Consider the following 22,061-nt stretch of genomic DNA (forward strand, 5'->3'; position numbering starts at 1 on the left):
TGAGAAAGTCAAATGTTTATTCTGACAGATGATGTGAGATAATGAAGTGTTGACAGAAAGTCTTTGGCTCTTCGACTCTACAGGGAGATTTTGTAATGGAGGTCCGTCTGCACGTAGCAGCAGCTCTATCCACTCATAGACACATATTTACAGATAATAACTCAAAGAAGACAAATGAGAAACTTCAATGATGAAGACAAATCAACTAAATAAAAGCCGTCTGAACAAAGATCATGATTATGATGATCTATATGCATGTGTGTGTGGAGCCTGATGTTATTGTATATACAGGCTGATTGTTGTGAGAAAACAATCAGATCACAAAGTTCAGAAAACTGAAATCTGAACGTTCAAAACATATTTAAAGAGATTTAAAACCACTGATGTGCAGCGCATTGACCAAGAAGAGACAACACAACTACACCATTTCTGTTACTGTGGTTTACAGAGAGGGTGTGTGTGTGTGTGTGTGTGTGTGTGTGCGTGTGAGTGAGTCTGTGTGTGTGTGTGTGTGTGTGCGTGAGTGTGTGTGTGTGTATGTGCGCGCATGCGTGAGAGTGTGTGTGTGAGTGAGTCTGTCTGTGTGTGTGTGTCAGAGTCTGTGTGTGTGTGTGTGTGTGTGTGCGTGTGTGTGTGTGTCAGAGTCTGTGTGTGTGTGTGTGTGTGTGTGTGAGTCTGTGTGTGTGTGTGTGTGTGTGTGTGTGTGTGTGTCCCTCCTACAGAGACACTGAGGAACCAAATGTCCATAATCTAAACCCAGGATAAAGAGGTTGAGTGAATGTGGTGTTGAAGGTGTGGAGGTGGATCAGTGTGTCAGAGACTCTGTAGAAGGACAGAGTGTCAGCAGGACAGTCCACATACACTGCTACTCTGTTAGAGACAGAGGAGGAGGAGGAGGAGGAGGAGGAGGAGGAGGAGGAGAGGGCTGTACTTCTGTTATTGTGATAGACAGAGTAACGACCATCATCATCAGAGCAGCTCAGACTCCAGGACTGATTATTCCGTCCAAACCAACCGTCCTCACCGTTTCCTCTCCTGCTGATTCCTCTGTAACTCACTGATATATGAACCACTCCTCTCCACTCGACCTCCCAGTAACAGCGACCAGTCAGACCATTTCTACACAGCAGCTGCCAGTACTCAAACCTCTCTGGATGACCAGGATATGGCTGCTTCTCTCTCACAGATGTCACCTTCCTGTTGTTGTTGGACAGTTTGAGGTTTGTGTTTACTGTGTTTGTGTCCACTGTGAGTTCACAGACATCTGATGGAGAGAACAAGACACAATACAGCAGCAGTTTATCATCTAACACAGCTGATGGTTTATTTGTTGCTTTATTAACAGACTGACTGTTAATTAGATCAAAACTTCACAATGACTCATCTTTTTGGATCTTCTTTCAAACTGACAGTTGAATGCAGATACACAAGCTTTAGATTTAAACTACTTTAACATGTGCTGCCTTGTTTTCATCAGTCAAAGTGAACACACACTTACACTTCCTCACACCAGGTTTCAGCCTCTGCTCTCCACCATGATCCACCCTGGAGGAAGAAACAAAGTCAGGATGAACCTTCTTCCACTAAAGACATTTTCTCTTTGATTCCATGTTTCACAGTTGTCAGTTCAGCAACATTATCCAGCTGTCTTCACTGATAAATGGTCAATTTCCCAGAATTCCTCATCATTACTGCTGTCTGCACTGTCTCCTCTTTCACTGTCGAGCAGTCCGATGAAAGTTTCAGTCATATCCACATCTTCTCATTACCTCGTGTACATTGTAGATCAGCAGGTTGGAATGTTAATTTCTGAATGTTAAGTCATTATAAATGATAAAGAGCGGCTCCTCAAGTGAATGTGTTCACCTGCTGTATGACTGATAATGACTTATTATCCTGTGATCAGAAAAACGTTTCAGCCAAGAAGTGAGACGATTTAAAAACAGCAGCACTGATGGGTTCAGTCTCAGAAAAATAATGGTCTTAAAAAAACAAAAAACGAGACGAGAGGCTGAAGAAATGAACAGGACGAACAGAGTCAGCAGGTGAGCTCCTCTCAGCTGCTTCAAATACAGCAGACAGAGTCAACAAACCAGAGGAGACACAAATATAAAACTTTTTACAGCTTCATTCATGTTTCAGGAAACTGTGACGCTTCATTGTGTCTGCTGACATATTCAGTTGTTGTTGACGTCAGTGGTTACAGATGTTCTGTTCAGTTCAGACTGACGGACTCTGTGCAGATTAAACTGTTTTCAACTGGAAATCAGTCAGACTAGTTTAAGAAACATCTTTTTTTCTTTCTCTTGTTCAGTTTCTGTCAAACACATCAGTTATTAACTGAAGGCAGCTTATTTTAATATTATTGAGTATTTGACACGTTGTGGCTGAAACTGTCGTCTTAACAGAAAGCTGTGAACACAACGTAGAAGATGATGAGAAACTTCTCTCTGCTCAGCTTTAGTTGCATGCATACACTTCATCATACACAATATGCCTCAACTGCAAGTTTCAGTTAGAAACATGATGAGAAATCAGTAATAAGATGATTGAATAAAGAGTTTCTACCAGACAGCTGACATGTAATACAGCGACAGAATGTGACTGACATGGAGAAAATATCAAACAAGAAACGTTTCTAAAACCAAGAATAAAGTTTTGAGCCAAAATGAATTAGATATCTACAATTTCATGATAACTGGGAAAAGTCAATCTGCTGATGAAGACCAGGGTGCTGGCCCTCAAGGCCGTCAACCAAACTGCACCCATCCACCTCCAAACACTGGTCAGACCACACAGCCCACCACGAGCACTTCGCTCTACCACATCAGCTGGCCGGCTGGTACCGCCGTCGCTGAGAGCAAACAAAGACCGCTCAGTGAAGTCACGACTCTTCTCTGTTCTGGCGCCTCAGTGATGCAACGAACTCCCGACCAACGTCAGGACCGCAGAGTCACTCAACATCTTCTGCAGAAGACTCGAGACTCACTTGTTCAGACTTCACCTCGATTTTAGTAGTTGTGACTGTAGGAATAGTGAGTTAGTGTGAGCCTGATATCCAGCTTCATGAATGTATCGTGTTGCTCTCTTTTGAAGTATGAACAGTGAGTGTAACCTGCTTTTGTAGTTATTGCCCCAGAGTTCAGCACAGTAGGTGAGATGTGGGAGGATACGGGAACAGTATAAAGTGTGAAGTCTTGCTCTGTTTAAAACTGCAGCAGAGACGTTTTGTTGTACGAGCTTCATGTGAGATTTCCAGTTAATTTTTTCATCTATTGTCACCTCAAGAAATGTAATTTCATTTACTCTTTCAATCACAACACCATCCAATAACACTTTTATCTGTATATTATTCTTCCAGCTACCAAAATGTTTTGTTCAAGTTTAATGATAATTTAATTATTGATTATATTTTTTTCCAGCACAACCTCACACGTGTGACTTTACAGTTATTTTTTTATTTTGACATACTGTATTAACACACTGGACCTAAAATCACACAAGAAACATAAAATCTCAGGCTCTGCGTCTCCTTCAGCTCCTTCCAGGTCAAAGAGCTGCACTGCCTGCTCCACATTCAGTAGTCGCCTCATTCTTTTGACACACAAAACAAAAAAACGACACACACACTACATTACACACTTACACACTACATTACACACTAAACTGCTATTACTACACCAAACGTGACGACAATATTCAGGAAAAAGCATGGTGTAAATTATTTATCAGAATGTGCTGCTGTAATAAACATTGAACTTAGGTTCCTATCAATAAAACTGTCCTTCCATCCATCAGGAGTTACTTGATCAGGAACTTTGTCTGCTACATCAGGTCCCACATTAACAAAGAATTCACTGAATTGTTTGACAACATCATTCATGTTGTAATTTTCTTTGTCATTCACATTAAAATACTTCGGATGACTGTCCTGTCTTGGTCCGTTCTTTGTCACCTTATTTAGTATGTTCCATAGTTCATTCAGTAGTTTACTATAATAATCTCTTCTGCTGATCCTTATAATATTAATTAGCTTATTTTTATGTTTTATATTTCATTTCTGCCTCCTTAGTTCTCTGTCGTATGAATTCTTTGTAAAGTGTGTTTTTCTTTTTACAGGCATTTTGTTTCCCTTTGTAATCCATGGATGATCCTTATACTTTGATTTCTTCTTGATTGATCTTACAGGACAATTGTGGTCATATAACTCTTTAAATGTTTTCAAAATGAATCATATGCCCTATTCACATCGCCATCATTATATACAATATCACAGTTCTGTGCCAACAAATCCTTCTTAAATGCATTTAGTGATTCTTCTGATTTCACTCTTACGTCACGTCTTTTCTTTGTCTGACTGATGAGTTATGTAGTTAGTGTCATAAACACAGGAAGATGGTCACTGATGTCACAAAGTAATATTCCACTAAAGGTGCGTTCACACCGGACTTTTTATTTTTGTCGCTGTCACTCGTGTCGCTCCAAAAAAATCGCTCTGTCGCTCAGCTGCAGTCGCTCGTCGGCACAATTCAACAGATTGCTCTGATGACGTCATTCAATCGATTCCAGTGAATTTCACGTCGCTCGGAGGTGCTCATTTCTTCCCGTTTGTATTGGTCCAGCATGGCTGACATTGTACCTGTTGCCGCCGTTTACCTGTTGTCCCACAAGCGCCGTACAACCAAGCGTCGTAGGTTTTGGGTCCACAACATACTCAAGATGCGCACTGATCTCGGTAAATACCACCGGCTATTCCAGGAGCTGCGTCTGGACGGCAACCGTTTTCAACGGTATAGGCGGCTGACAACGGCTCAGTTTGACAAGCTGTTGGCGAGAATCGGAGGCAGGGTTGCCCGGTTGGACACCAACTACAGGTGCTCCATCCCAGCTGAGGATCGCCTGGCCATTTGTCTCCGGTGAGTGGCTGTGTGTGTCTGTGTGTGTGTGTGTGTGTGTGTGTGTGTGTGTCTCAACGTAAAGCTCTTCCGGACCGGTGGAGTTGTATTACGTTTCTATGGTTTCTTTCAGTAGTTGTCATAGTTACACAAAGATTACGGCAGCCAGTCAGCACTGAGCGATAAGCGACTGATGGCCAGAGACTTGGGGTTTCTCAGCTCGTCGCTCCGTCTCTGTCGCTCGGAGCCCCAGCGATTTTTCGCCCGAGCGATTAACCGCTCAGTCGCTCGTTTGCATTGACTTAATATGTAAACTTGTTGCCAGCGACAAAAATAACAGGTCCGGTGTGAACGCACCTTAATTGTTTTATTTGAAATATCATACAGTGGGAAGTTATTTGGTGGGTCTGGTGATTGTTGGATATAAATTCATGCTGTATATTGTATTGATATAATTGTTTGTCATTTTGTGATATTAGGGTTGAGGAGATCAATGTTAAAGTTTTATGACTCTTCTTTATAAACATTTCTTCCATCCAGTCTTTGAACAATTCAATAAAAGATCCTGGTGTCCTATATATACAGCTAATACGTGCACTTTTGTTTTTGTCCTTATATATTTCTATCCTTATGCACTCCAGTACATTATTAACAGTCATAGACATGTTTTCCGACACCCTGAAGTTCAAATTGTTGTCCACATAGAAAACTACTCCTCCCCCACCTTTGTTTTTTCTATCTACATGCATAAATTCAAGCCCTCCAGTTCAAAGTCCACACCTTTCTCTGTATCGATCCATGTTTCTTAAATTGAATAAATATTCCTTGATGTGTGTGAAGTTTTCCACTAGGTGGGTCTGGGGGAAGGAAATTTTCAACATTTGCAATCTAAATGAATTAATCCGGTGCACTTTGAGAGTATCAATCACGTATCACATCAAGAAGTTGGAATGACAATTTCAAGGTTTTTAATAATGAAATATGAGCAGTTCACCAAAAAAAAAAGAACATTTGATCATCAGTTACTATAAAATTGTAGATGATTTGCTCCATAACTGAAAAACTAACATTCTTGCATTGACTCCAATTGTTAAAGAGATAGTTCAACATTTTGGCAAATTGGCCCATTGCCATAATCCCTATAGTGTAGGGATTATGGCAATGGGCGAATTCGCCAAAATATTGAACTATCCTTTTAACATGAGATCAAAATTCAAAATGCTGTCAAAAATTCTGTTTTTGAGATAGAAATCTGATATTTCCCAAACATCATCTACCATGACTCCTGCCATGACTCTGAAGTGGCCAGGCCATTGTGAACGAGAGATTGTGTTCAGCTATAAACGCAGTCATACAAATTTTTTGTTCACACACGGTCAGTCATAGATGTAGCTGTGGTACCTGTCGATCCTGGTAAAGTCGATGTGTGGGAGAGAGCACGCACGGACGCTATGTGACCCGGGTCTGAAGCATAACGAGCTAATACTTTTTTCCCGCTGCTGCCATACACTAGTTTTCTGGAGCACAGTACACAAAAACAAGCTCCTGGCTCCTTTAGTTTTTGACACCAGCTACCGTGAGGCTTTCCATCTGCTCCGGCCTCCTCTATCCAACCCCAGCGCCACTTATTTTTCACTCCCGCTTCCCATCTCAAGGTTTCTTTGGCTGGTTTAATTTACCTGGCATCCATGCTAGCAGTATACAGTAAACCAGCTCCTCACCGCTCTAACGTTGTCCGAGGTGCCTGAAAACTTAAGGCCCGCCCTACTCTGCCTCTGATTGGCTAGAACTCCTTGGTTACCTTGAGTACCATTGGTAGTTGGAACTATCACTTTAAACGACTGGTTACAGGTTTTTTGTTTTTTTTAATCATGTTTGCTGTTGCAACATGATTTAAAAAAAAAAAAACTTCACCAAAATATTCCTACGCCAGATTTCGTAGGAGATCTTCAAGCCCTGCATATGTCAGGTCGTTTTTAGGTCTATTTTTGTAGAGAACCGCACGTGTTGTGGTAAAAATAAGCGAGACTCCGAATCTCTACATGACGCACCGCTGCAGCATCGCTTAACAAGCAAGTGACAAGCACGAGTCACTCAGTTTTGCCACACACACGCTGCTCACACAGCCAGTGTGTCTGGCCTGGTACTGTCTTCACTGTTATCAGCAGTGCTGCTGGTTCAGACTGTGAACCAACAGTCCTCAGCTTGTCAGTGTGACAGAGAAACAGTGTGTGAGCTCTTGTTGTCTGTTCTTACCTGAGAATGTCCAGTCTCCAGTCTGGATCCTTGAGTCCAGCCAACAGCAGCTTCTCTCCTGAGTCTCCTGGATGATTGTAGCTCAGGTCCAGCTCTCTCAGATGGGAGGGGTTGGATCTCAGAGCTGAGGCCAGAGAAGTACAGCCTTCCTCTGTGATCAGACAGCCTGACAGCCTGGAGACACACACACACACACACACACACACACACACACACACACACACACACACACACACAGAATGATTTGTTTTGATCTTGTTGTCATTGTCTGTGTGAACTTTGAGTTAAATCTGCAGTTATCTATTCTTGACCACCCAGAAGCAGCACAACAAGATGCAAAACACAACACTGACTCATATTAACACAACTGACTTTAAAGATCAGACTGCTAATTTATTACAGCTCTCAGTTTTAAAGCTTACTACACGTTATCGAAATGCACTGCATGTAATGACCTGGTCCATGTCACGCAGAAAAAAACAATAATAAAAAACAAGCTCTATTTTGAAGCTTTTTTTATAAGCACACTGGCACATATTTTACATTCAAAGTCATTCTTAATCAATTTGGAAATATTTTTGGCCAAATGTCCTCCATCAGCCCACTGACTGCGGCTCACCTGCTCACCTTATTTACCATCAGCTAGCCTTGCTGAGCGCATTCAAGTCAGGAACAGTTTTCACTGTTGATGTGAGCTGAGTAAAGGTGAGCAGGTGAGCCACAGTCACATAGCTGATGGACGACAGAGGTAGATTTACATTTGGCCAATAATATTACTGACTATTTACAATTAATTATAATGTGCTGGAAATAAACAGAAAACAGACTTTAATCATCAGGAAACATCCTAATACAAATTACATGAGTCTTATACATTGTCCTCAGATCATTATTATGTGTAATCTCACTTTCAGATATTTAAAAATTCTAATGTATTTTCCTACAGGCTCCCATGGATCCTGGCCGCGCCCGGGTCGTGGATCGTGGATGCGCCCACTGCTATGGCCCTGCCTGATCGTGGATGCGCCTACTGCTATGGCCCTGCCTGATCGTGGATGCGCCTACTGCCATGACCCTGCCTAACACCCACCACTACTGTCGCTAATATTAGTCACATCTGTTACATACGTTCCACTACTATTATTGTAATAAATTACTACATACCATCCTTACCATTAATCACTACTACTGTTATCACTAGTAATCACATTTCCATGTGCATTTCATTATTATTGCTGTAATACATCTTCATGTACTTTCACTCCTGTCAACCATCGCTTATAATTGAATACATTGTGATCTCGTTGATCTGCTCTGTACATGCGACATCTACTGCACGTCTGTCCGTCCTGGGAGAGGGATCCCTCCTCTGTGGCTCTCCCTGAGGTTTCTTCCGCATTTTTTTCCCTGTTAAAAGGGCTTTTTTTTGGGGCAAGTTTTTCCTCACTCGAATCGAGGGTCGAAGGACAGAGGGTGTCGTCTCTGTACAGATTGTAAAGCCCTCTGAGGCAAACTGTGATTTGTGAATTTGGGCTATACAAATAAAATTTGATTTGATTTGATTTGTAAAACCTCTGTGATTGGTCTCGTCTTCTTGCCTCTGTTCTGTTTACCGAATATACAAAAATTTGACATGACTCATCTTTTGAGAGTTAACAGTCCTGAATGCTCAGGCCAGGTGACACATATGGATACCAACAAACATTGTTTGGGTTCTTGGGTTGTGTTCTCGGTTGGAAAATCCAGAAATCCTATTCCTGATGGACCGTGACTTGAAATCATTGACTTGTATGTCAAGCAACATTTAAATGCTCATCTGTTAAACAGAAGCTAAACCCTGACCTGAGAGTCTCCAGTCTACAGTGTTGACTCTTCAGTCCAACAGACAGCTTCTTCACTCCTGAATCCTGCAGGTCGTTGTTACTCAGGTCCAGCTCTGTCAGATGAGAGGACTGGGAGCTGAGAACTGATGAGAAGTCCTGGCAGCATTTCTCTGTGAGGCCGGTGTGATTTAACCTTATAAAAAGAGAAAACAGAAATATTTTCTGTTTATGTTTCAGTTTAGCAAATCTTTTCAGTGTCAGTGAGCAGGACAGACTTTCTATATAATTCAAGTTTAAAATACTATATAACACTCAACAGTCCTGAATGCCCAGGCCAAGTGACACATATGGACATCCACAAACATAGTTCGGGCTCTTGGGTTGTGTTCTCAGGTTGGAAAATCCAGAAAACCTGATAAATCAGGAAAAATCCTATTCCTGATCGACTGGGACTAGGGTTGGGTTTTTTCCCGATATCGGTTACTACACGGTATTTTTTAAACAATTCCAGTGCTTAAACGGTACTTGAACCAGTACTTAAAAACCTAAAAATGCACACACTTCGTCAAAAAAACAATGCCCTTTCATTTCCAGAGCCAAATTGAAAACAATTTACTTAAAACATTATAAATACAACATAAAAATAAACTATTATTAAATAAAAGTCACACAATTTACATAATATCAGATACAACAATACTGTATCGAAAAATATAATAATGGAGATTAATGAGGAGCTCCATCTTAAAACTTCGTCGGCATTACTTTATTATTATTTATTACTACTTTATATTACGGCGTTACTTAGGCTACCCGAAATTTGACATGTGTTTGATGGCATTTATTACAGATCGCGGAGTCTCCATCCTTAGGTGTTTAATGAAGCCAGACTTTTGAACGTTTTCCTTTCGGCATCTTGTTGATCCTCTCACCTTCTCATCAGCCGCACCGAGCAGCGTCACTGACGTCATGCGCAACACGTGTGACAAATGAGGCACCGAAACTTTTGTTTTTATTCGGTCCAGTTACTACCGTTTACGTCAGAACCGGTTCCATACTCATACTGGGTTTCGGTACCCAACCCTAACTGGGACTGGGACAAGTAACATTTAAATGCTCATCTGTTAAACAGAAGATGTTTCAGTTTAGGAAATCTGTTCAGTGTCAGTGAGCGGGACAAATTTTCTATATACATCAAGTTTAAAACACTATATTAACAAGGGTGTTGTGCATGGCCACTTCTCTTCGCCCTGTTTATTGAATCACTGAGCCAGTGGACCCCTGAGTCAGGCAGAGGTCTCATATAATAAGGGTAACAATGCCATCTGGGGAAAAAAATGGCCCTGTTTACTGATTATTTACTGTTATTTAACCTACGCAGAAAAGCAAGAAATTCAAAGATAAAATCAGACATGCAAAGATGGAGTGTCATCCCCTTTTTGAGTTTAAGCGCCAGGATTGACTTAATTAGGATTAATGTTCTTCCACGAATGCTTTACTTTTTTCAGTCTCTGCCAGTTAAAATACCAAATTTTTAGACTGGGACAGGTTATTATTAAGAAACATATGGCAAGGAAAAAAGGCCATTCAATATAAAACTCTTAATTAAGAAGACAAAGGGGTGGAATGAGCCTTCCCCTGTCTACAAGAATATTATTAAGCAGCTCAGCTGAGACCAGTAGTTTGCCTATATTCACCAAATACACTGCAGGATGGAAGGAAACAGAAGGCATGAAGCTAAAAGGAATACCAATAACATCCCTATTAGTAGATAACTTGCAAGGTGAACTGAATCGAAACTAGAAAGCACAGAATAGATTAAGAAGAAGTGGAAAAAAGAGGTTAAACTAATGATTTTCTGAGATTTGGGGAAAATATTCCAGCTACAGTGGATCTCAACAGGTCAGAACATATGGAGAGAGTTTTCCTGGATAAATATTGTGAGATTTTTCGTTAGACCCATCCAGAGACAACATCAAGGTGGTGGCGATGCTTGTTGGAGACTCTGTGGGACTAATAGAGCGAATCACTTTCATTTATTCTGGAGTTGCCAGGTTATTAGAACATATTGGGAACATATTACCATATAAATAACATATTTGGAGTAAACATCCCCTTCAAATGTGAAATTCTGTATTTGGGTGATTGTTTTTGTTCAGAAATTGGAATTTCAATAACAAAAAGGCTACTTGGTATGCTATTGGCAGCATGCAAGAAATCCAAATCCATCATGAGAAAATGGTTAATCCACCCACCACTGAGGAATGGATGGACATCGTACACAAGATTTACACCACGGAAAAGTGGAAATGTTCCCTCGAAGTTAAAAAAGAAACATTTTACCAGATCTGGTCTAAATGGACAGAGTAGCCTATGTGAAGCCAATAAGGTCAGACTTTATTTGACTCTGTCATTCACTTTTGATTCATCCAATTATTGATTTATTTTTCATTTTAACAGTCTTGAGGGTTCAGCCCCCCTCTGGTTTTGTTGTTTGTGTATGAAAAAATGTTTAAATGAAAATAAAATAATAAAAAAAATAAATTAGAAAAATAAAAATAAAAATAGTTTCCTTTTGGTCTGAGAAAATACAGCAGTGCTTTACATTTGACCCAATAAAGTCTGTGAAAATTATGACATAATCCTACCACAGGACACACTGCGCGAAAAACTAAAAATTTACTTCACATTCACTGAAGTCACTTTTATTGCTTATAATTACAGATAGTCAAAAAGATGCTTCAGCTTGCACTGCTCAAATGTGAACTGTTACCAGCCGGTGTAGATGTAAAACAACAGTTACCTGCAATAGGTAGCTACAGTTCTATGAATTCCCTGTGGCCATTAGATTTTTTCTAATTAAAATGTCTGAAATATATCAGTTTACACACAATGATCAGACAGGGGTGGTGTGTGGTCAGAGATTAGAATACCTATTTTGAATTTGTGAAGGGAATGTGTTCAAGCTATGGTTCTTCTTTAACACACTGTATCATAGCATAGCATGTGTAAAATTTTACAAAAACAAATGTGTATGTTTAATGCAAATGTTGGATTTGTTGGAAATTTGATGGGAAATGCACATGATCGCCCCTGGATGTGAGACACATAAAGGGAAACTGTTGTATGTTCACTGTAACATTAACTACATGAAAGAAAAGAGAATCACTCCCACTTTAAGTGTCCCACCATGTTCATTACTTGCATCATAAATCACCACAAACACACCGTGCATCTGGATGTTCTTACCGAAGTCTCTGAAGTTTGCAGTTAGCACTTTTAAGACCATCAGAGATCAGCTTCACTCCAGAGTCCTGCAGTCTATTCATGCTCAGGTCCAACTCCTCCAGACCAGAAGACTTCAAGCTGAGAACTGATGAAATATGCTTCCCACATCTGTCTGTGAGGTTACAGTTACTTAGCCTAAAGAGAAAAACAATGACAGTCAACATTTTGCAAACATTCTCTCCTACACTTAAACACAAACAGGGAGTTTTAGAGCAGTTGGGTATCTTGAGGTTGAACACTTACAACGCTGTCTTTGATACTTTGAGCACAGGCAGCAGCCTCTCCAGAACTTCATCTGATCTGGAGTATTTTTTCAGGTCGAAGACATCCAGGTCTTCATTGGAACCGAGCAGCAGAAATGCCAAAGCTGACCAATGTGCAGGTGAGATTTCATGAACATTTCCCAAGTTCAGGAACTGTTGGACTTGCTCTAGCAGAGACTGGTCACCCAACTCATTTAAACAGTGCAACAGATTGATAACTTTGTTGGTGTAGGACAGTTTCTTGTTCTTGAGCTTTGTGTGAATGTAGGTGATGGTCTGCTTGGTGTTCCCTAGATGTCTTCCTTTGTCTCCAAATACTCTCTGAAGAAGCTCCTGATTCTTTTTCTCTGAAAGACCGAGCAAGAAGCGTAGGAACAAGTCCCATCGTCCATGATCATCGACTAAAGCCATGTCCACTGCGTTCTTCTGGAGGAGATTAAAGGGAGGTTTCCTGTTCTCTGATGACCCTTTCACACTTTTCTTTGTGTGAAGCAGAATTTCTCCGCTATCTATGAAGGTTTCTAACACATACAGAGCTGCAAGAAACTCTTGAACAGTTAAATGTATGAAAGAGTACATCACTTGTTTGTGAAGACCACGTTCTTTTCTCATGACCTCTGTACAAACTCCTGAATAAACAGCAGCTTCTGTCAGATCAATCTGACTTTTCAAGTCGTCTTCATAGAATACTATGTTGCCCTTCTGCAGCTGTTCAAATGCCAGCTTTCCCAATTTCATGATCACATCTTTGTCCGTTTCATCCTTCTGATAATCCTTCTCATGTTTCCGTTTTGTCTGGATGATCAGGAAGTGTGTGTACATTTCAGTCAGAGTTTTCGGAAACTCACCTTCGGGAGTTTCTGTGAGGAGACTGAGGAGCACAGTGGCTGAAATCCAACAGAAGAGTGGGATGTGGCACATGATGTACAGACTTCTTTTTTTTGACTGAAGATGATTGAGGATCTTCTGAGCCATACCCTTGTCATCGACTTTCTTCTGAAAGTATTCCTTCTTTTGCTCATCATTAAAGCCTTGAACCTCGGTCACCCTGTGGATAAACTCGTTGGGAATCTTAGTGGCTGCTGCTGGTCTACTTGTGATCCAGACTGAGGCTTTGTGGAGCAGTTTCCCTTGGATTAAGTTGGTGAGTAGGCAGTCTAATGTTGTAGTGTGTGTAATACTGCGGCACGTCTCATTTTTGTCAAAGTCCAGAGGCAATCTGCTTTCATCCAGACCGTCAAAGATGAACAGATTATTTGAATTGTCGTAGTCTGATGTTTCTAAATCCCTCACTTCTTTAAAATAGTAACCTATTAAGTCTTTAAGACTCCAACACTTTTCTTTTATTAAATTCAACTCTCTGAATGTGAATGGAAATATGAAGTCAGTAGTCTGGTTGACTTCTCCAGTCGCCCAGTCGTGAGTGAATTTCTGCACAGCAACAGTTTTTCCAATCCCAGCGTTTCCCTTGGTCAGAACTCTCTGGGGAGGATTTTCTTCCTCTGATAACGGTTTGAAAATGTCAGTGAGGTCAATTTTCTTCTCCTCACTTGAACTCCTTTTACATTCTAATTCAACAACTTCGTGTTCACTATTAACCTCCCCACTGCCTCCCTCTGTGATGTAAAGCTCAGTGAAGATCCTGTCTAACAGAGTTGATGATCCATCTTCCTTTGTTCCTTGAAACAGATTCTTGGTTTGAGATTCAAGGTAAGATTTTAGATCAGCTTGGCACTTTTGGATGTTTCCTGAAAGATAAATGAGATCATAGTTACATGAATACCATTTATTTTCTCGTACTCTTCCAAGTTAGCAAATACTACAGATGTTTCTCCTTTCAGGGGACGCCATTGCCACGGCTTTCAAGGTGCCACAACATGGCAGAAAAAGAGGGGGACTTCTATTCTATCTATTGTCCAGCTGATTTTGCATTAGCTGCAGTGGGCACCAACAACCACCAGGTGGCACACTATCCCGGACGAGCCCCCAATATGTTACGACCCGGCTCTTGGGAAGCAACACAGAAGTCAAAAAACAATCAGTGCAGCCAAAGTAACATTTATTGCACAAAAGAACAAACCATGGATAACATAGAAACCCAAAGATGGAGGCTGGTGGCATTGCAGCAGGCCCAAGCTGCAGTGTGTGAGAGAGAGAGTGGGTGGAGCTACCAGAGCTCTTAAAGGCCTCCCAGCAGGTGCCAGAGATCAGGAGGGAACAACGGGGAGGAGTTTCTGATCATCTGAAAAATTAAGAAAATAGCCTTGGACATAACAGAGCCATCCAGACTCCAGTGAACAGGCCAGAGCCTTTAGTTTTTCTCTTCTCCCTGTGGAACCAGATGCTGTTTTATCGCCTCATTGTCTCAGTCCATATCAACTGAGCCCCTCTAGGGCCACAAGGTAGGGAAAAAAAAACTGGATTTGTGAACTGTGATCTCAGATTCACATCTGTACACACAGATTTTGCCCTCTTCTCATTGATCAGCTGGAGGCTGATCATCAATAAAGATGATCATGCACTCTGCTGATCACGCACTCACGCTCCCGTTTTACCGCTGTGGCTTCACCTCCTATGAAAGGAGAAACATCTGTATATATGCAGATGTGTGCTAAACTTTCAAACTCAAACAGATTCAACTTAAGACTTAAAAGGGACAGTTAACCCTGATTCAAAAATAATATTTATTCCTCTGACCCGTCATGTTTGTTATACGTCTAGATTGTTTTAGTGCGAGTTGCCGAGATATTGGCCTCAGAGATGTCTGCTGTCTTGCCAGAAATCATGATCCAGTTACTTAAAATAATCCACAAACCTTGTTGTGAGCAGTTTCATGTAAGAACTATGTGCATCTGTGCATCTACTCGTGGTTTAAGCCAAGTAAGCTAACTTAGCTAGCTATCATTAAATCTCAGTGTGATCAGTGCCATCATTGTTTACATTCCGTGCTGTCACAAACACGAGCCTATTGTCCAACAGCAGAGACAAGCTTCTGCGTGACGGGTCGGTTGGCAAATTTACTTTGTTTGGCGCTTTGAGCACTATGAGCCATGATACAGCCTAGTTCCCTTATATTCCAGAGGGCAGACATCTCTATATCTCCAATAATCAGCATTTCACACCAAAACAATCTCGATGGATACATAAGACTACAGGACATCATGCTCTAAGGCTGGCAGACCAGCAAGACTCAGTTTAGCATCTATTCAGAAACCAAAAGAATCACATAAAGTACAAAACGGGCAGATGACAGGGAAGAAAAGCTGATGGCCAACAACTCTGCAGGATGGTGAAGTCACATTTGCAGCTTTAAGTGAGTCGTCTCCATAATATACTGTGTGTTCATAATATCTGAATCTAGTCATGTTTTAATAGTAGAAGTATTGTAAACTTTTTTATGATTTGGCTGTGAGAAACCTGTTTAATATACAGGTATGTTGTATGTCTCTATGTGTGTAAACAGCCGAGTACCTTTGGTTTTGGTAGAAACATCAGTGGTCTCATCTGTTCTGTTGGGAGGTTGGACTGAAACACAAACATTCAACATCTTTTGAAAAATGCTAAATATTTAAAGGCATTTTGGTGGTTACATTTAAAACAAACACAAAATCAAGTATAAAGGCTTTAACTTGACTTATTAATTCAGGGGGAACATTTACCTGCTGTGTAATTATTGGTGATATTGGTGATAATGTCTCTTCCAGTGTTGCCACAATTCAAATGAGGTGTGTTGATGACACTTCCAGTCTGTGCTGTGACTGTTGTGCTTCCCACTTGAGTTTCAGCTGTTAGAAAATAGACAAAATAATTAGGAACCACAACTCACTTTCCTTTTGTCGATGTCTGAACTATGTTTAGGTGGTTCAGAGATTCTACTTTGTTAGAGCAGATTGACCTGAAAGATTAAGAACAAGTAAAGTCTGGTGAAGCCGCTGGGTCAGGACAGTTGTTGAAGCTCAGATTCAGGCAGAATGATGCAGATTACATTCTGGTCATGTCACAGTGGACATTATATGGTACATGAATCTGAGCTTGTGTTGAAGCAACAGACATTTTCCAGCTTTTGTCCTTCATGAGAGAATAAAACAGTACTGTAGATTTGGTCCTGCTTCAGGCTACTGCGTGAAAAAAAGCAGGTTAATGGAAATGTGACAGTAATTCATCTTAAGATGATGATGACAAACTACAATAACACCTTCCAATGTGATGCAATCCAATAATAAGACATGAAAATGGTGAGGAAATTCTGCCTTACTAAAAACAACCTGAACACTACAGCCTCAAAAGATTAAAGAAGTTGGTACTGGATGTGACGTACACTGGACTGTGAGGTGTGTCTGCTGGGCTCAGACCTGCAGAGGAGGTACATGTTTGTCCAGTTGAAAAGGGAAAACTCAAACCACAGAGAGGAAGTATGTCTTCTTTCACTTCTGAAAACTGACAAGGCTCGCTTGGTTCTGATTGGCCAGTGAACCCAGTCCTGAAAAATGTCCCTCATGCCCTGAGAGGGCGAGTAAAGAAACCGGGCCGGACAGACAAAGAGATCTTATCAACAGAATCAATATTCCTGCTCACACCAGGCTTAGACTGACTCTATTGTATTAACAGTTACATTAAAAACATCAGATCTGCTCCGATCAGACCATGAATCTGATTAGATCGTGTCAGTCGTGTCCTGGTGTGATCTGGAATATTGATTATTTGATCTGCTGTGATTTGTCCTGTACTGGCTGCACCCAGAAGAGCAGCACTGCTGTGCACGGGGTATCTTCCATTTTCAAAGAGACATCTTATGTCCACATGTTAAACCTTTGACATGAAAGCTCATCATTCAAAGGAGAGCTGACCATGAAGTTAGCAGGACGACTACCAGGACCTGAACCTGAGAACTGAGGGAGAAGTTTCTAGGAGCTTTTATGTCACATTATTTACTTGTTTACCCATGTATTTGTATTCATGCATTGTTTTCACAAGCTCACATTAGCTGATACAGACACAAACTGCAGAATCATTTCTGAACATCTTTCCACAAACTGTTTGTTTCAGAGCGACACTTGTTAGACGCACAGACACAAGTTAGTCTGTTGGTTGGTTGTTGTCAGCTGTGATACAGAGCTGAACATGTCACAATTACAGCAGCAGAAATAAAAGGATTGATTTTCACAGTTGGTGTTTTGAAGCAAGTACACAAATAAGTGATACTTAATGAGAAAAAAAAGTAAGAAACCATCTTACCACCTTGTGATGTTTCTGGAACCACAGCCCGGCTGGTTGTTGACCCATTTCCATCTCTGCATTCCTTCACCATTAAGAAAATAAATGTAAAAAATAAATGTAAATACAAAGAACTAAATTAATATAGATTTCATGTCACAAAACCCTTCTGAAGGGCAAAGGTTTGATTTGGATATGAGTAGTGACATAAAAGCCTCATCTAGAGCCTTATTTTATAAATATGGTAGAATAAACACTCAAAAAATATGAACAATGAGGGAAAACATGTATAGTTTGTTGAGTGTTATTATTACTTCCTGAAATCAAAATTATACACCTGCCAGCTCGACCCACTGCCGACCTCTTTAGTCACTGCATGCCTCCCCTCTCTGTTGCCCCTGATAACTGCCATCATTCACTCCTCCCTCACCTCTGGCTCTGTCCCATCATCTCTCAAATCTGCGGCTGTAACACCTATTCTAAAGAAACCTGCTTCTGATCCCAACAACTTCAATAACCTTCGTCCGATTTCTAACCTACCATTTATTTCAAAAATCCTGGAAAAAGCAGTGGCATCTCAGGTTCATACTCATCTCCATAACAATAACCTATATGAACAGTTCCAGTCAAACTGAGGTCCTCCTCGTTGGTTCAAAATCCTCTCTCAATAACACTCCCAGTTTCACCATCCCCATTGACAACTCCTCTGTTTCCCCCTCCATTCAGGTTAAGAGCCTGGGTGTCGTCCTTGACAGCTCTTTGTCATTCCAGACTCACATTAATAATGTTACCCGGTCAGCCTACTTCCATCTTCGCAATATCAACCGCCTCCGTCCTTCCCTCACTTCCAACAGCGCTGCCATCCTGGTCCACACCCTAGTCACATCCCGCCTAGACTACTGTAACTCCCTCCTCTTTGGTCTCCCCCACAAGTCCATCCGTAAGCTCCAACTGGTCCAGAATTCAGCTGCTCGTATTGTCTCCAGAACTCCTTCCATCAATCATATCACGCCCGTTCTTCAACAACTCCACTGGCTTCCTGTCAAATTTTGCATAGACTTTAAAATCCTGCTTCACACTTTCAAGGCCATCCACAACCTCGCACCCCCATACCTCTCTGACCTCCTCCACATCAACATTCCCTCCCGGGCACTCAGATCAGCCTCCTCCATCAGCCTCCCTGTGCCCTCTGCCCGTCTGTCCACCATGGGGTCCAGAGCCTTCAGCTGCTCTGCCCCCCGCCTCTGGAACTCCCTCCCCCCCGACATCAGGAACATTAACTCTCTATCCATCTTCAAATCCCGTCTAAAAACCTACCTCATTAAACTCTCATACTCACTTTAAGTTGTCTTCCACCCTGCAGTTTTCTGATTTTTATTTTGTTTTTTATTGCACTTATATGTGTCCTTTGCTCTTTTAAATCACTGTTTATATGTTGTGTAAGGCGACCTTGAGTGCCCTGAAAGGCGCCATAAATAAAATGCATTATTACTATTATTGCTGATTCTACACATTAAAAACTCAGACTTACACTTTGACTTGCTGTACGGCCGTCCTGACAGTCAACCTTTCTTTTTTTGGCTTCCATCCTGACTGTAGGCAGAATGTTCAGGTTCTGTTCTGGTGCACAAACACCAGAGACTCAAACATCTTGTTGAACTGTGATGTATTCCTGTTTGAGTCAAGAGAGAGCAAATCTTTTCTCAACAATATGCCTCTCACAGTCAAGTTCAATGCAGACTGACTATTAACTTGAGACTAAACTCAACAAGGAAACACAAACAGAAAATTAATAAAACATGTTTGAGGTCACAAATGTGTTGAATTTACTGTGTTTGTAAAAGGAGGGAAAACTGTATTCAGTAGCTTGAAATTTACTGAGGGTATTCCAGTAATTGTCATCATTCTTCTCAGTCACCTGACAAATGTACAGACCTCTGATTGGTTCTGATTTATTTTGTGCTTATTTGTAAATTCTGTGGCCCTTTGTAACGGCTGCACATACATAAAGTCTAACTCATAATTCTAAATACTTTCTTAATGTGAGTCCTCTCATGTATTGTGTCTTTAAATATGAGAGTTTAAATATCAGCATTGACTGTTCATATAATGAATGGCTGATTCAAGCAGCAGACAGACTTCACACAAGTCAGGATCTGTTAGTGTTTTCTTCCCTTGAGCCAAACTGGCTCCTCTGTGTTCAGTATTTCTTTCATTTTCAGACATAGTTGTTCATATCACAGCATCAGGAATACAATCTACACGACAATGCTCACTGTAAAAGTTTCCCTAACGCCACAGTAGCTATAAACAGTCAGTAAAAATTAAAAACAAGAATAGACCGCCATCTTACCGGACTGAACCGAAGCTGAAACCAGGAAACTGCTTCTCAGCTCTGCACTCGGTCACCCAGATCCTCCAACCTGAGATGTACATAAAAACATAACTAGGAAGACATTTCATGAGTCTGAAAACACAAGAGAAAAGCAGTTTCATACTGTAGTTAGTCACTGTTCGAGTTTGAAATCAACAACAAACCTCAGAGGCTGCTTCCCGGTCTTTGTTCAACCTACGTTAATCTATGACATGAGAGGAAGTAATTCTGCTCTGTTAACAGGAAGTTTTTTTTCTTTTCAGTTCAAATCTGAGCACAGTCAATGTGATGTGAGCAACATCTGCTGGTGACAAAGCTGCAGTGCAGTCAGACAAGCTGGTTCTTTTCTTTAGACTGTTGTGTTTCCTCAGCTAACTTTTCCAAAAAGCTGCCATTTCATTTGCAGTGTTGAGACGACTGAGACGGAAAGGAGGAATACAAGCAAAGGATGATTTAGAGAAGGAAAGGAAGCGGCGGGAAAGGAAAGGAAAGGAAGTGGCACAGAGTTAAAGGACAAGCTGGGAAAAAGTCAAAGAAGCAAAACCACAAAAACATTGTGTTGTTCATGATTTGTCTCAGTAAGAAAAATGTAATGTTTTTTCTGCCATGTTAGCATTTATCTAAGAAGATTATCAAACAGAAATTGAACTGCTTCTCATCCTCAGGGAAGGACTGGAGATCGTTCCAAACAACCAAGAAAATAGGGTAAGAAAAACCTTGTACTTACCGAGGTAACAGCCAGCATCGGTGACCACGGCCACATCAGCAGAACAAGAAACGCGACTTTTACATTTCTAGTAAATGTTAGAAAAACTGATCGTTGTACTTGAAGTCTTCTTCATTTCAAATAATATCTGGAGGATCGACTTCACAAGAGGACTTCAAACATGAACTCTTTTGACGACGATCGAGATGGACGATAAATTAAATGGCATATTTGGTGCTTGGGGTTTGTATTTGGTTGTGTTTTCTGTATTTGCAGTTTGTTTTTGTACTTTTTATGTATTTCTGTGTATTCTAACAACCCTGTAACAAACTTGTATTATAAATAATAGAGAGTTAGCATTGACTACTATGGGTGGGTCTCTTATTTTGGAATGAGAAACATGTCGGACTTCCTCTCCTGATGGATGAGACCACGTACACAGCAGCACAGATGGTTCTGCGTGCAGTTATAAAAAGGCTATCGTTGTTTGGACTGTAACTGGACTCCTGTGGGTGGCAGGATGAGCTGCTCAGGACCACCACGACTATTCTTAGACCTTTTGTTGTGCTGACGGCGGTCTGCCATCACACTGACGACATGTGGAAGGTCAAACGTGAGTGTTTTCATGGCATGCCTCTGTTTTTCACTCAGTAAACTAACTCGTCTGTCTCATTAGTGGTTTGTTTTAAACAGAAACAGCGATGAAGTGTACACGACTGAATGTTCTGCGCAGTAAGATCAATGTGATCACTGTTGTCTTCTTCTAACTCCCAAATTCTGTACATGTGAAGTTTTGACACAGAGAAGCTCTCTATAAGTTATGGAGTTTAATCTCATAATCGACAAACATGAATAAGGGCCATCAGTGATTAATCCATACGGTACATATGTGTGCTCAGATGTGTAGGCTGAAATCTGAAGGCAGATATAAACCAGGAGGGAGCGACCAGTTTTCAAACTATGTTTTCCAGGCGATTATTGTTTTGTTCCATGTATTCATCACAATCTCCATCTAAATACTTTTCTACATACTTTTGTCTTCATCTTTAAAGGTTTGACTCGTCCATCCAAACAAAGAGTGAAAAATCTTGTTCATCTGTTTTACATCTTTCCAGATTTTAGAAGAGCCAAAAAAAATGATGTATTTTGTTTAACATATTTCTCTTTTGTTGCAGCTCCAGTTGTTTTCCCAATGGAGACGAGGTACCGGACAATTTTGGAGGTAATTACTACGATCCAGCA

The 22,061-nt window shown here is 40.9% G+C and overlaps 2 protein-coding genes across 2 annotated transcripts in view; one reads left to right on the plus strand and one right to left on the minus strand.

The window, feature by feature from the left end:
• Nucleotides 1–22,061, minus strand: part of LOC311265544 (NLR family CARD domain-containing protein 3-like) — a 26,697-nt gene continuing 4,636 nt past the window's right edge. The window contains exons 3-13 of the mRNA XM_084367310.1: nucleotides 20,093–20,162; nucleotides 19,271–19,411; nucleotides 17,761–17,824; nucleotides 16,185–16,310; nucleotides 15,997–16,050; nucleotides 12,506–14,273; nucleotides 12,224–12,397; nucleotides 8,994–9,167; nucleotides 7,152–7,325; nucleotides 1,499–1,545; nucleotides 1–1,264 (exon numbers count right to left, since the gene is read on the minus strand). Coding sequence (XP_084223436.1) covers nucleotides 717–1,264; nucleotides 1,499–1,545; nucleotides 7,152–7,325; nucleotides 8,994–9,167; nucleotides 12,224–12,397; nucleotides 12,506–14,273; nucleotides 15,997–16,050; nucleotides 16,185–16,310; nucleotides 17,761–17,824; nucleotides 19,271–19,327 — 3,186 coding nt within the window. The 5' untranslated portion in view covers nucleotides 19,328–19,411; nucleotides 20,093–20,162 and the 3' untranslated portion in view covers nucleotides 1–716. The remainder of the gene's footprint in view (nucleotides 1,265–1,498; nucleotides 1,546–7,151; nucleotides 7,326–8,993; nucleotides 9,168–12,223; nucleotides 12,398–12,505; nucleotides 14,274–15,996; nucleotides 16,051–16,184; nucleotides 16,311–17,760; nucleotides 17,825–19,270; nucleotides 19,412–20,092; nucleotides 20,163–22,061) is intronic.
• Nucleotides 20,295–22,061, plus strand: part of LOC311265899 (creatine kinase M-type) — a 7,931-nt gene continuing 6,164 nt past the window's right edge. Inside the window, exon 1 of the mRNA XM_084368000.1 lies at nucleotides 20,295–22,041. Coding sequence (XP_084224126.1) covers nucleotides 22,012–22,041 — 30 coding nt within the window. The 5' untranslated portion in view covers nucleotides 20,295–22,011. The remainder of the gene's footprint in view (nucleotides 22,042–22,061) is intronic.

This window comes from Pagrus pagrus, assembly GCF_965226575.1.
Source record: "Pagrus pagrus genome assembly, chromosome: 2".
Taxonomy (NCBI): Eukaryota; Metazoa; Chordata; class Actinopteri; order Spariformes; family Sparidae; genus Pagrus; species Pagrus pagrus.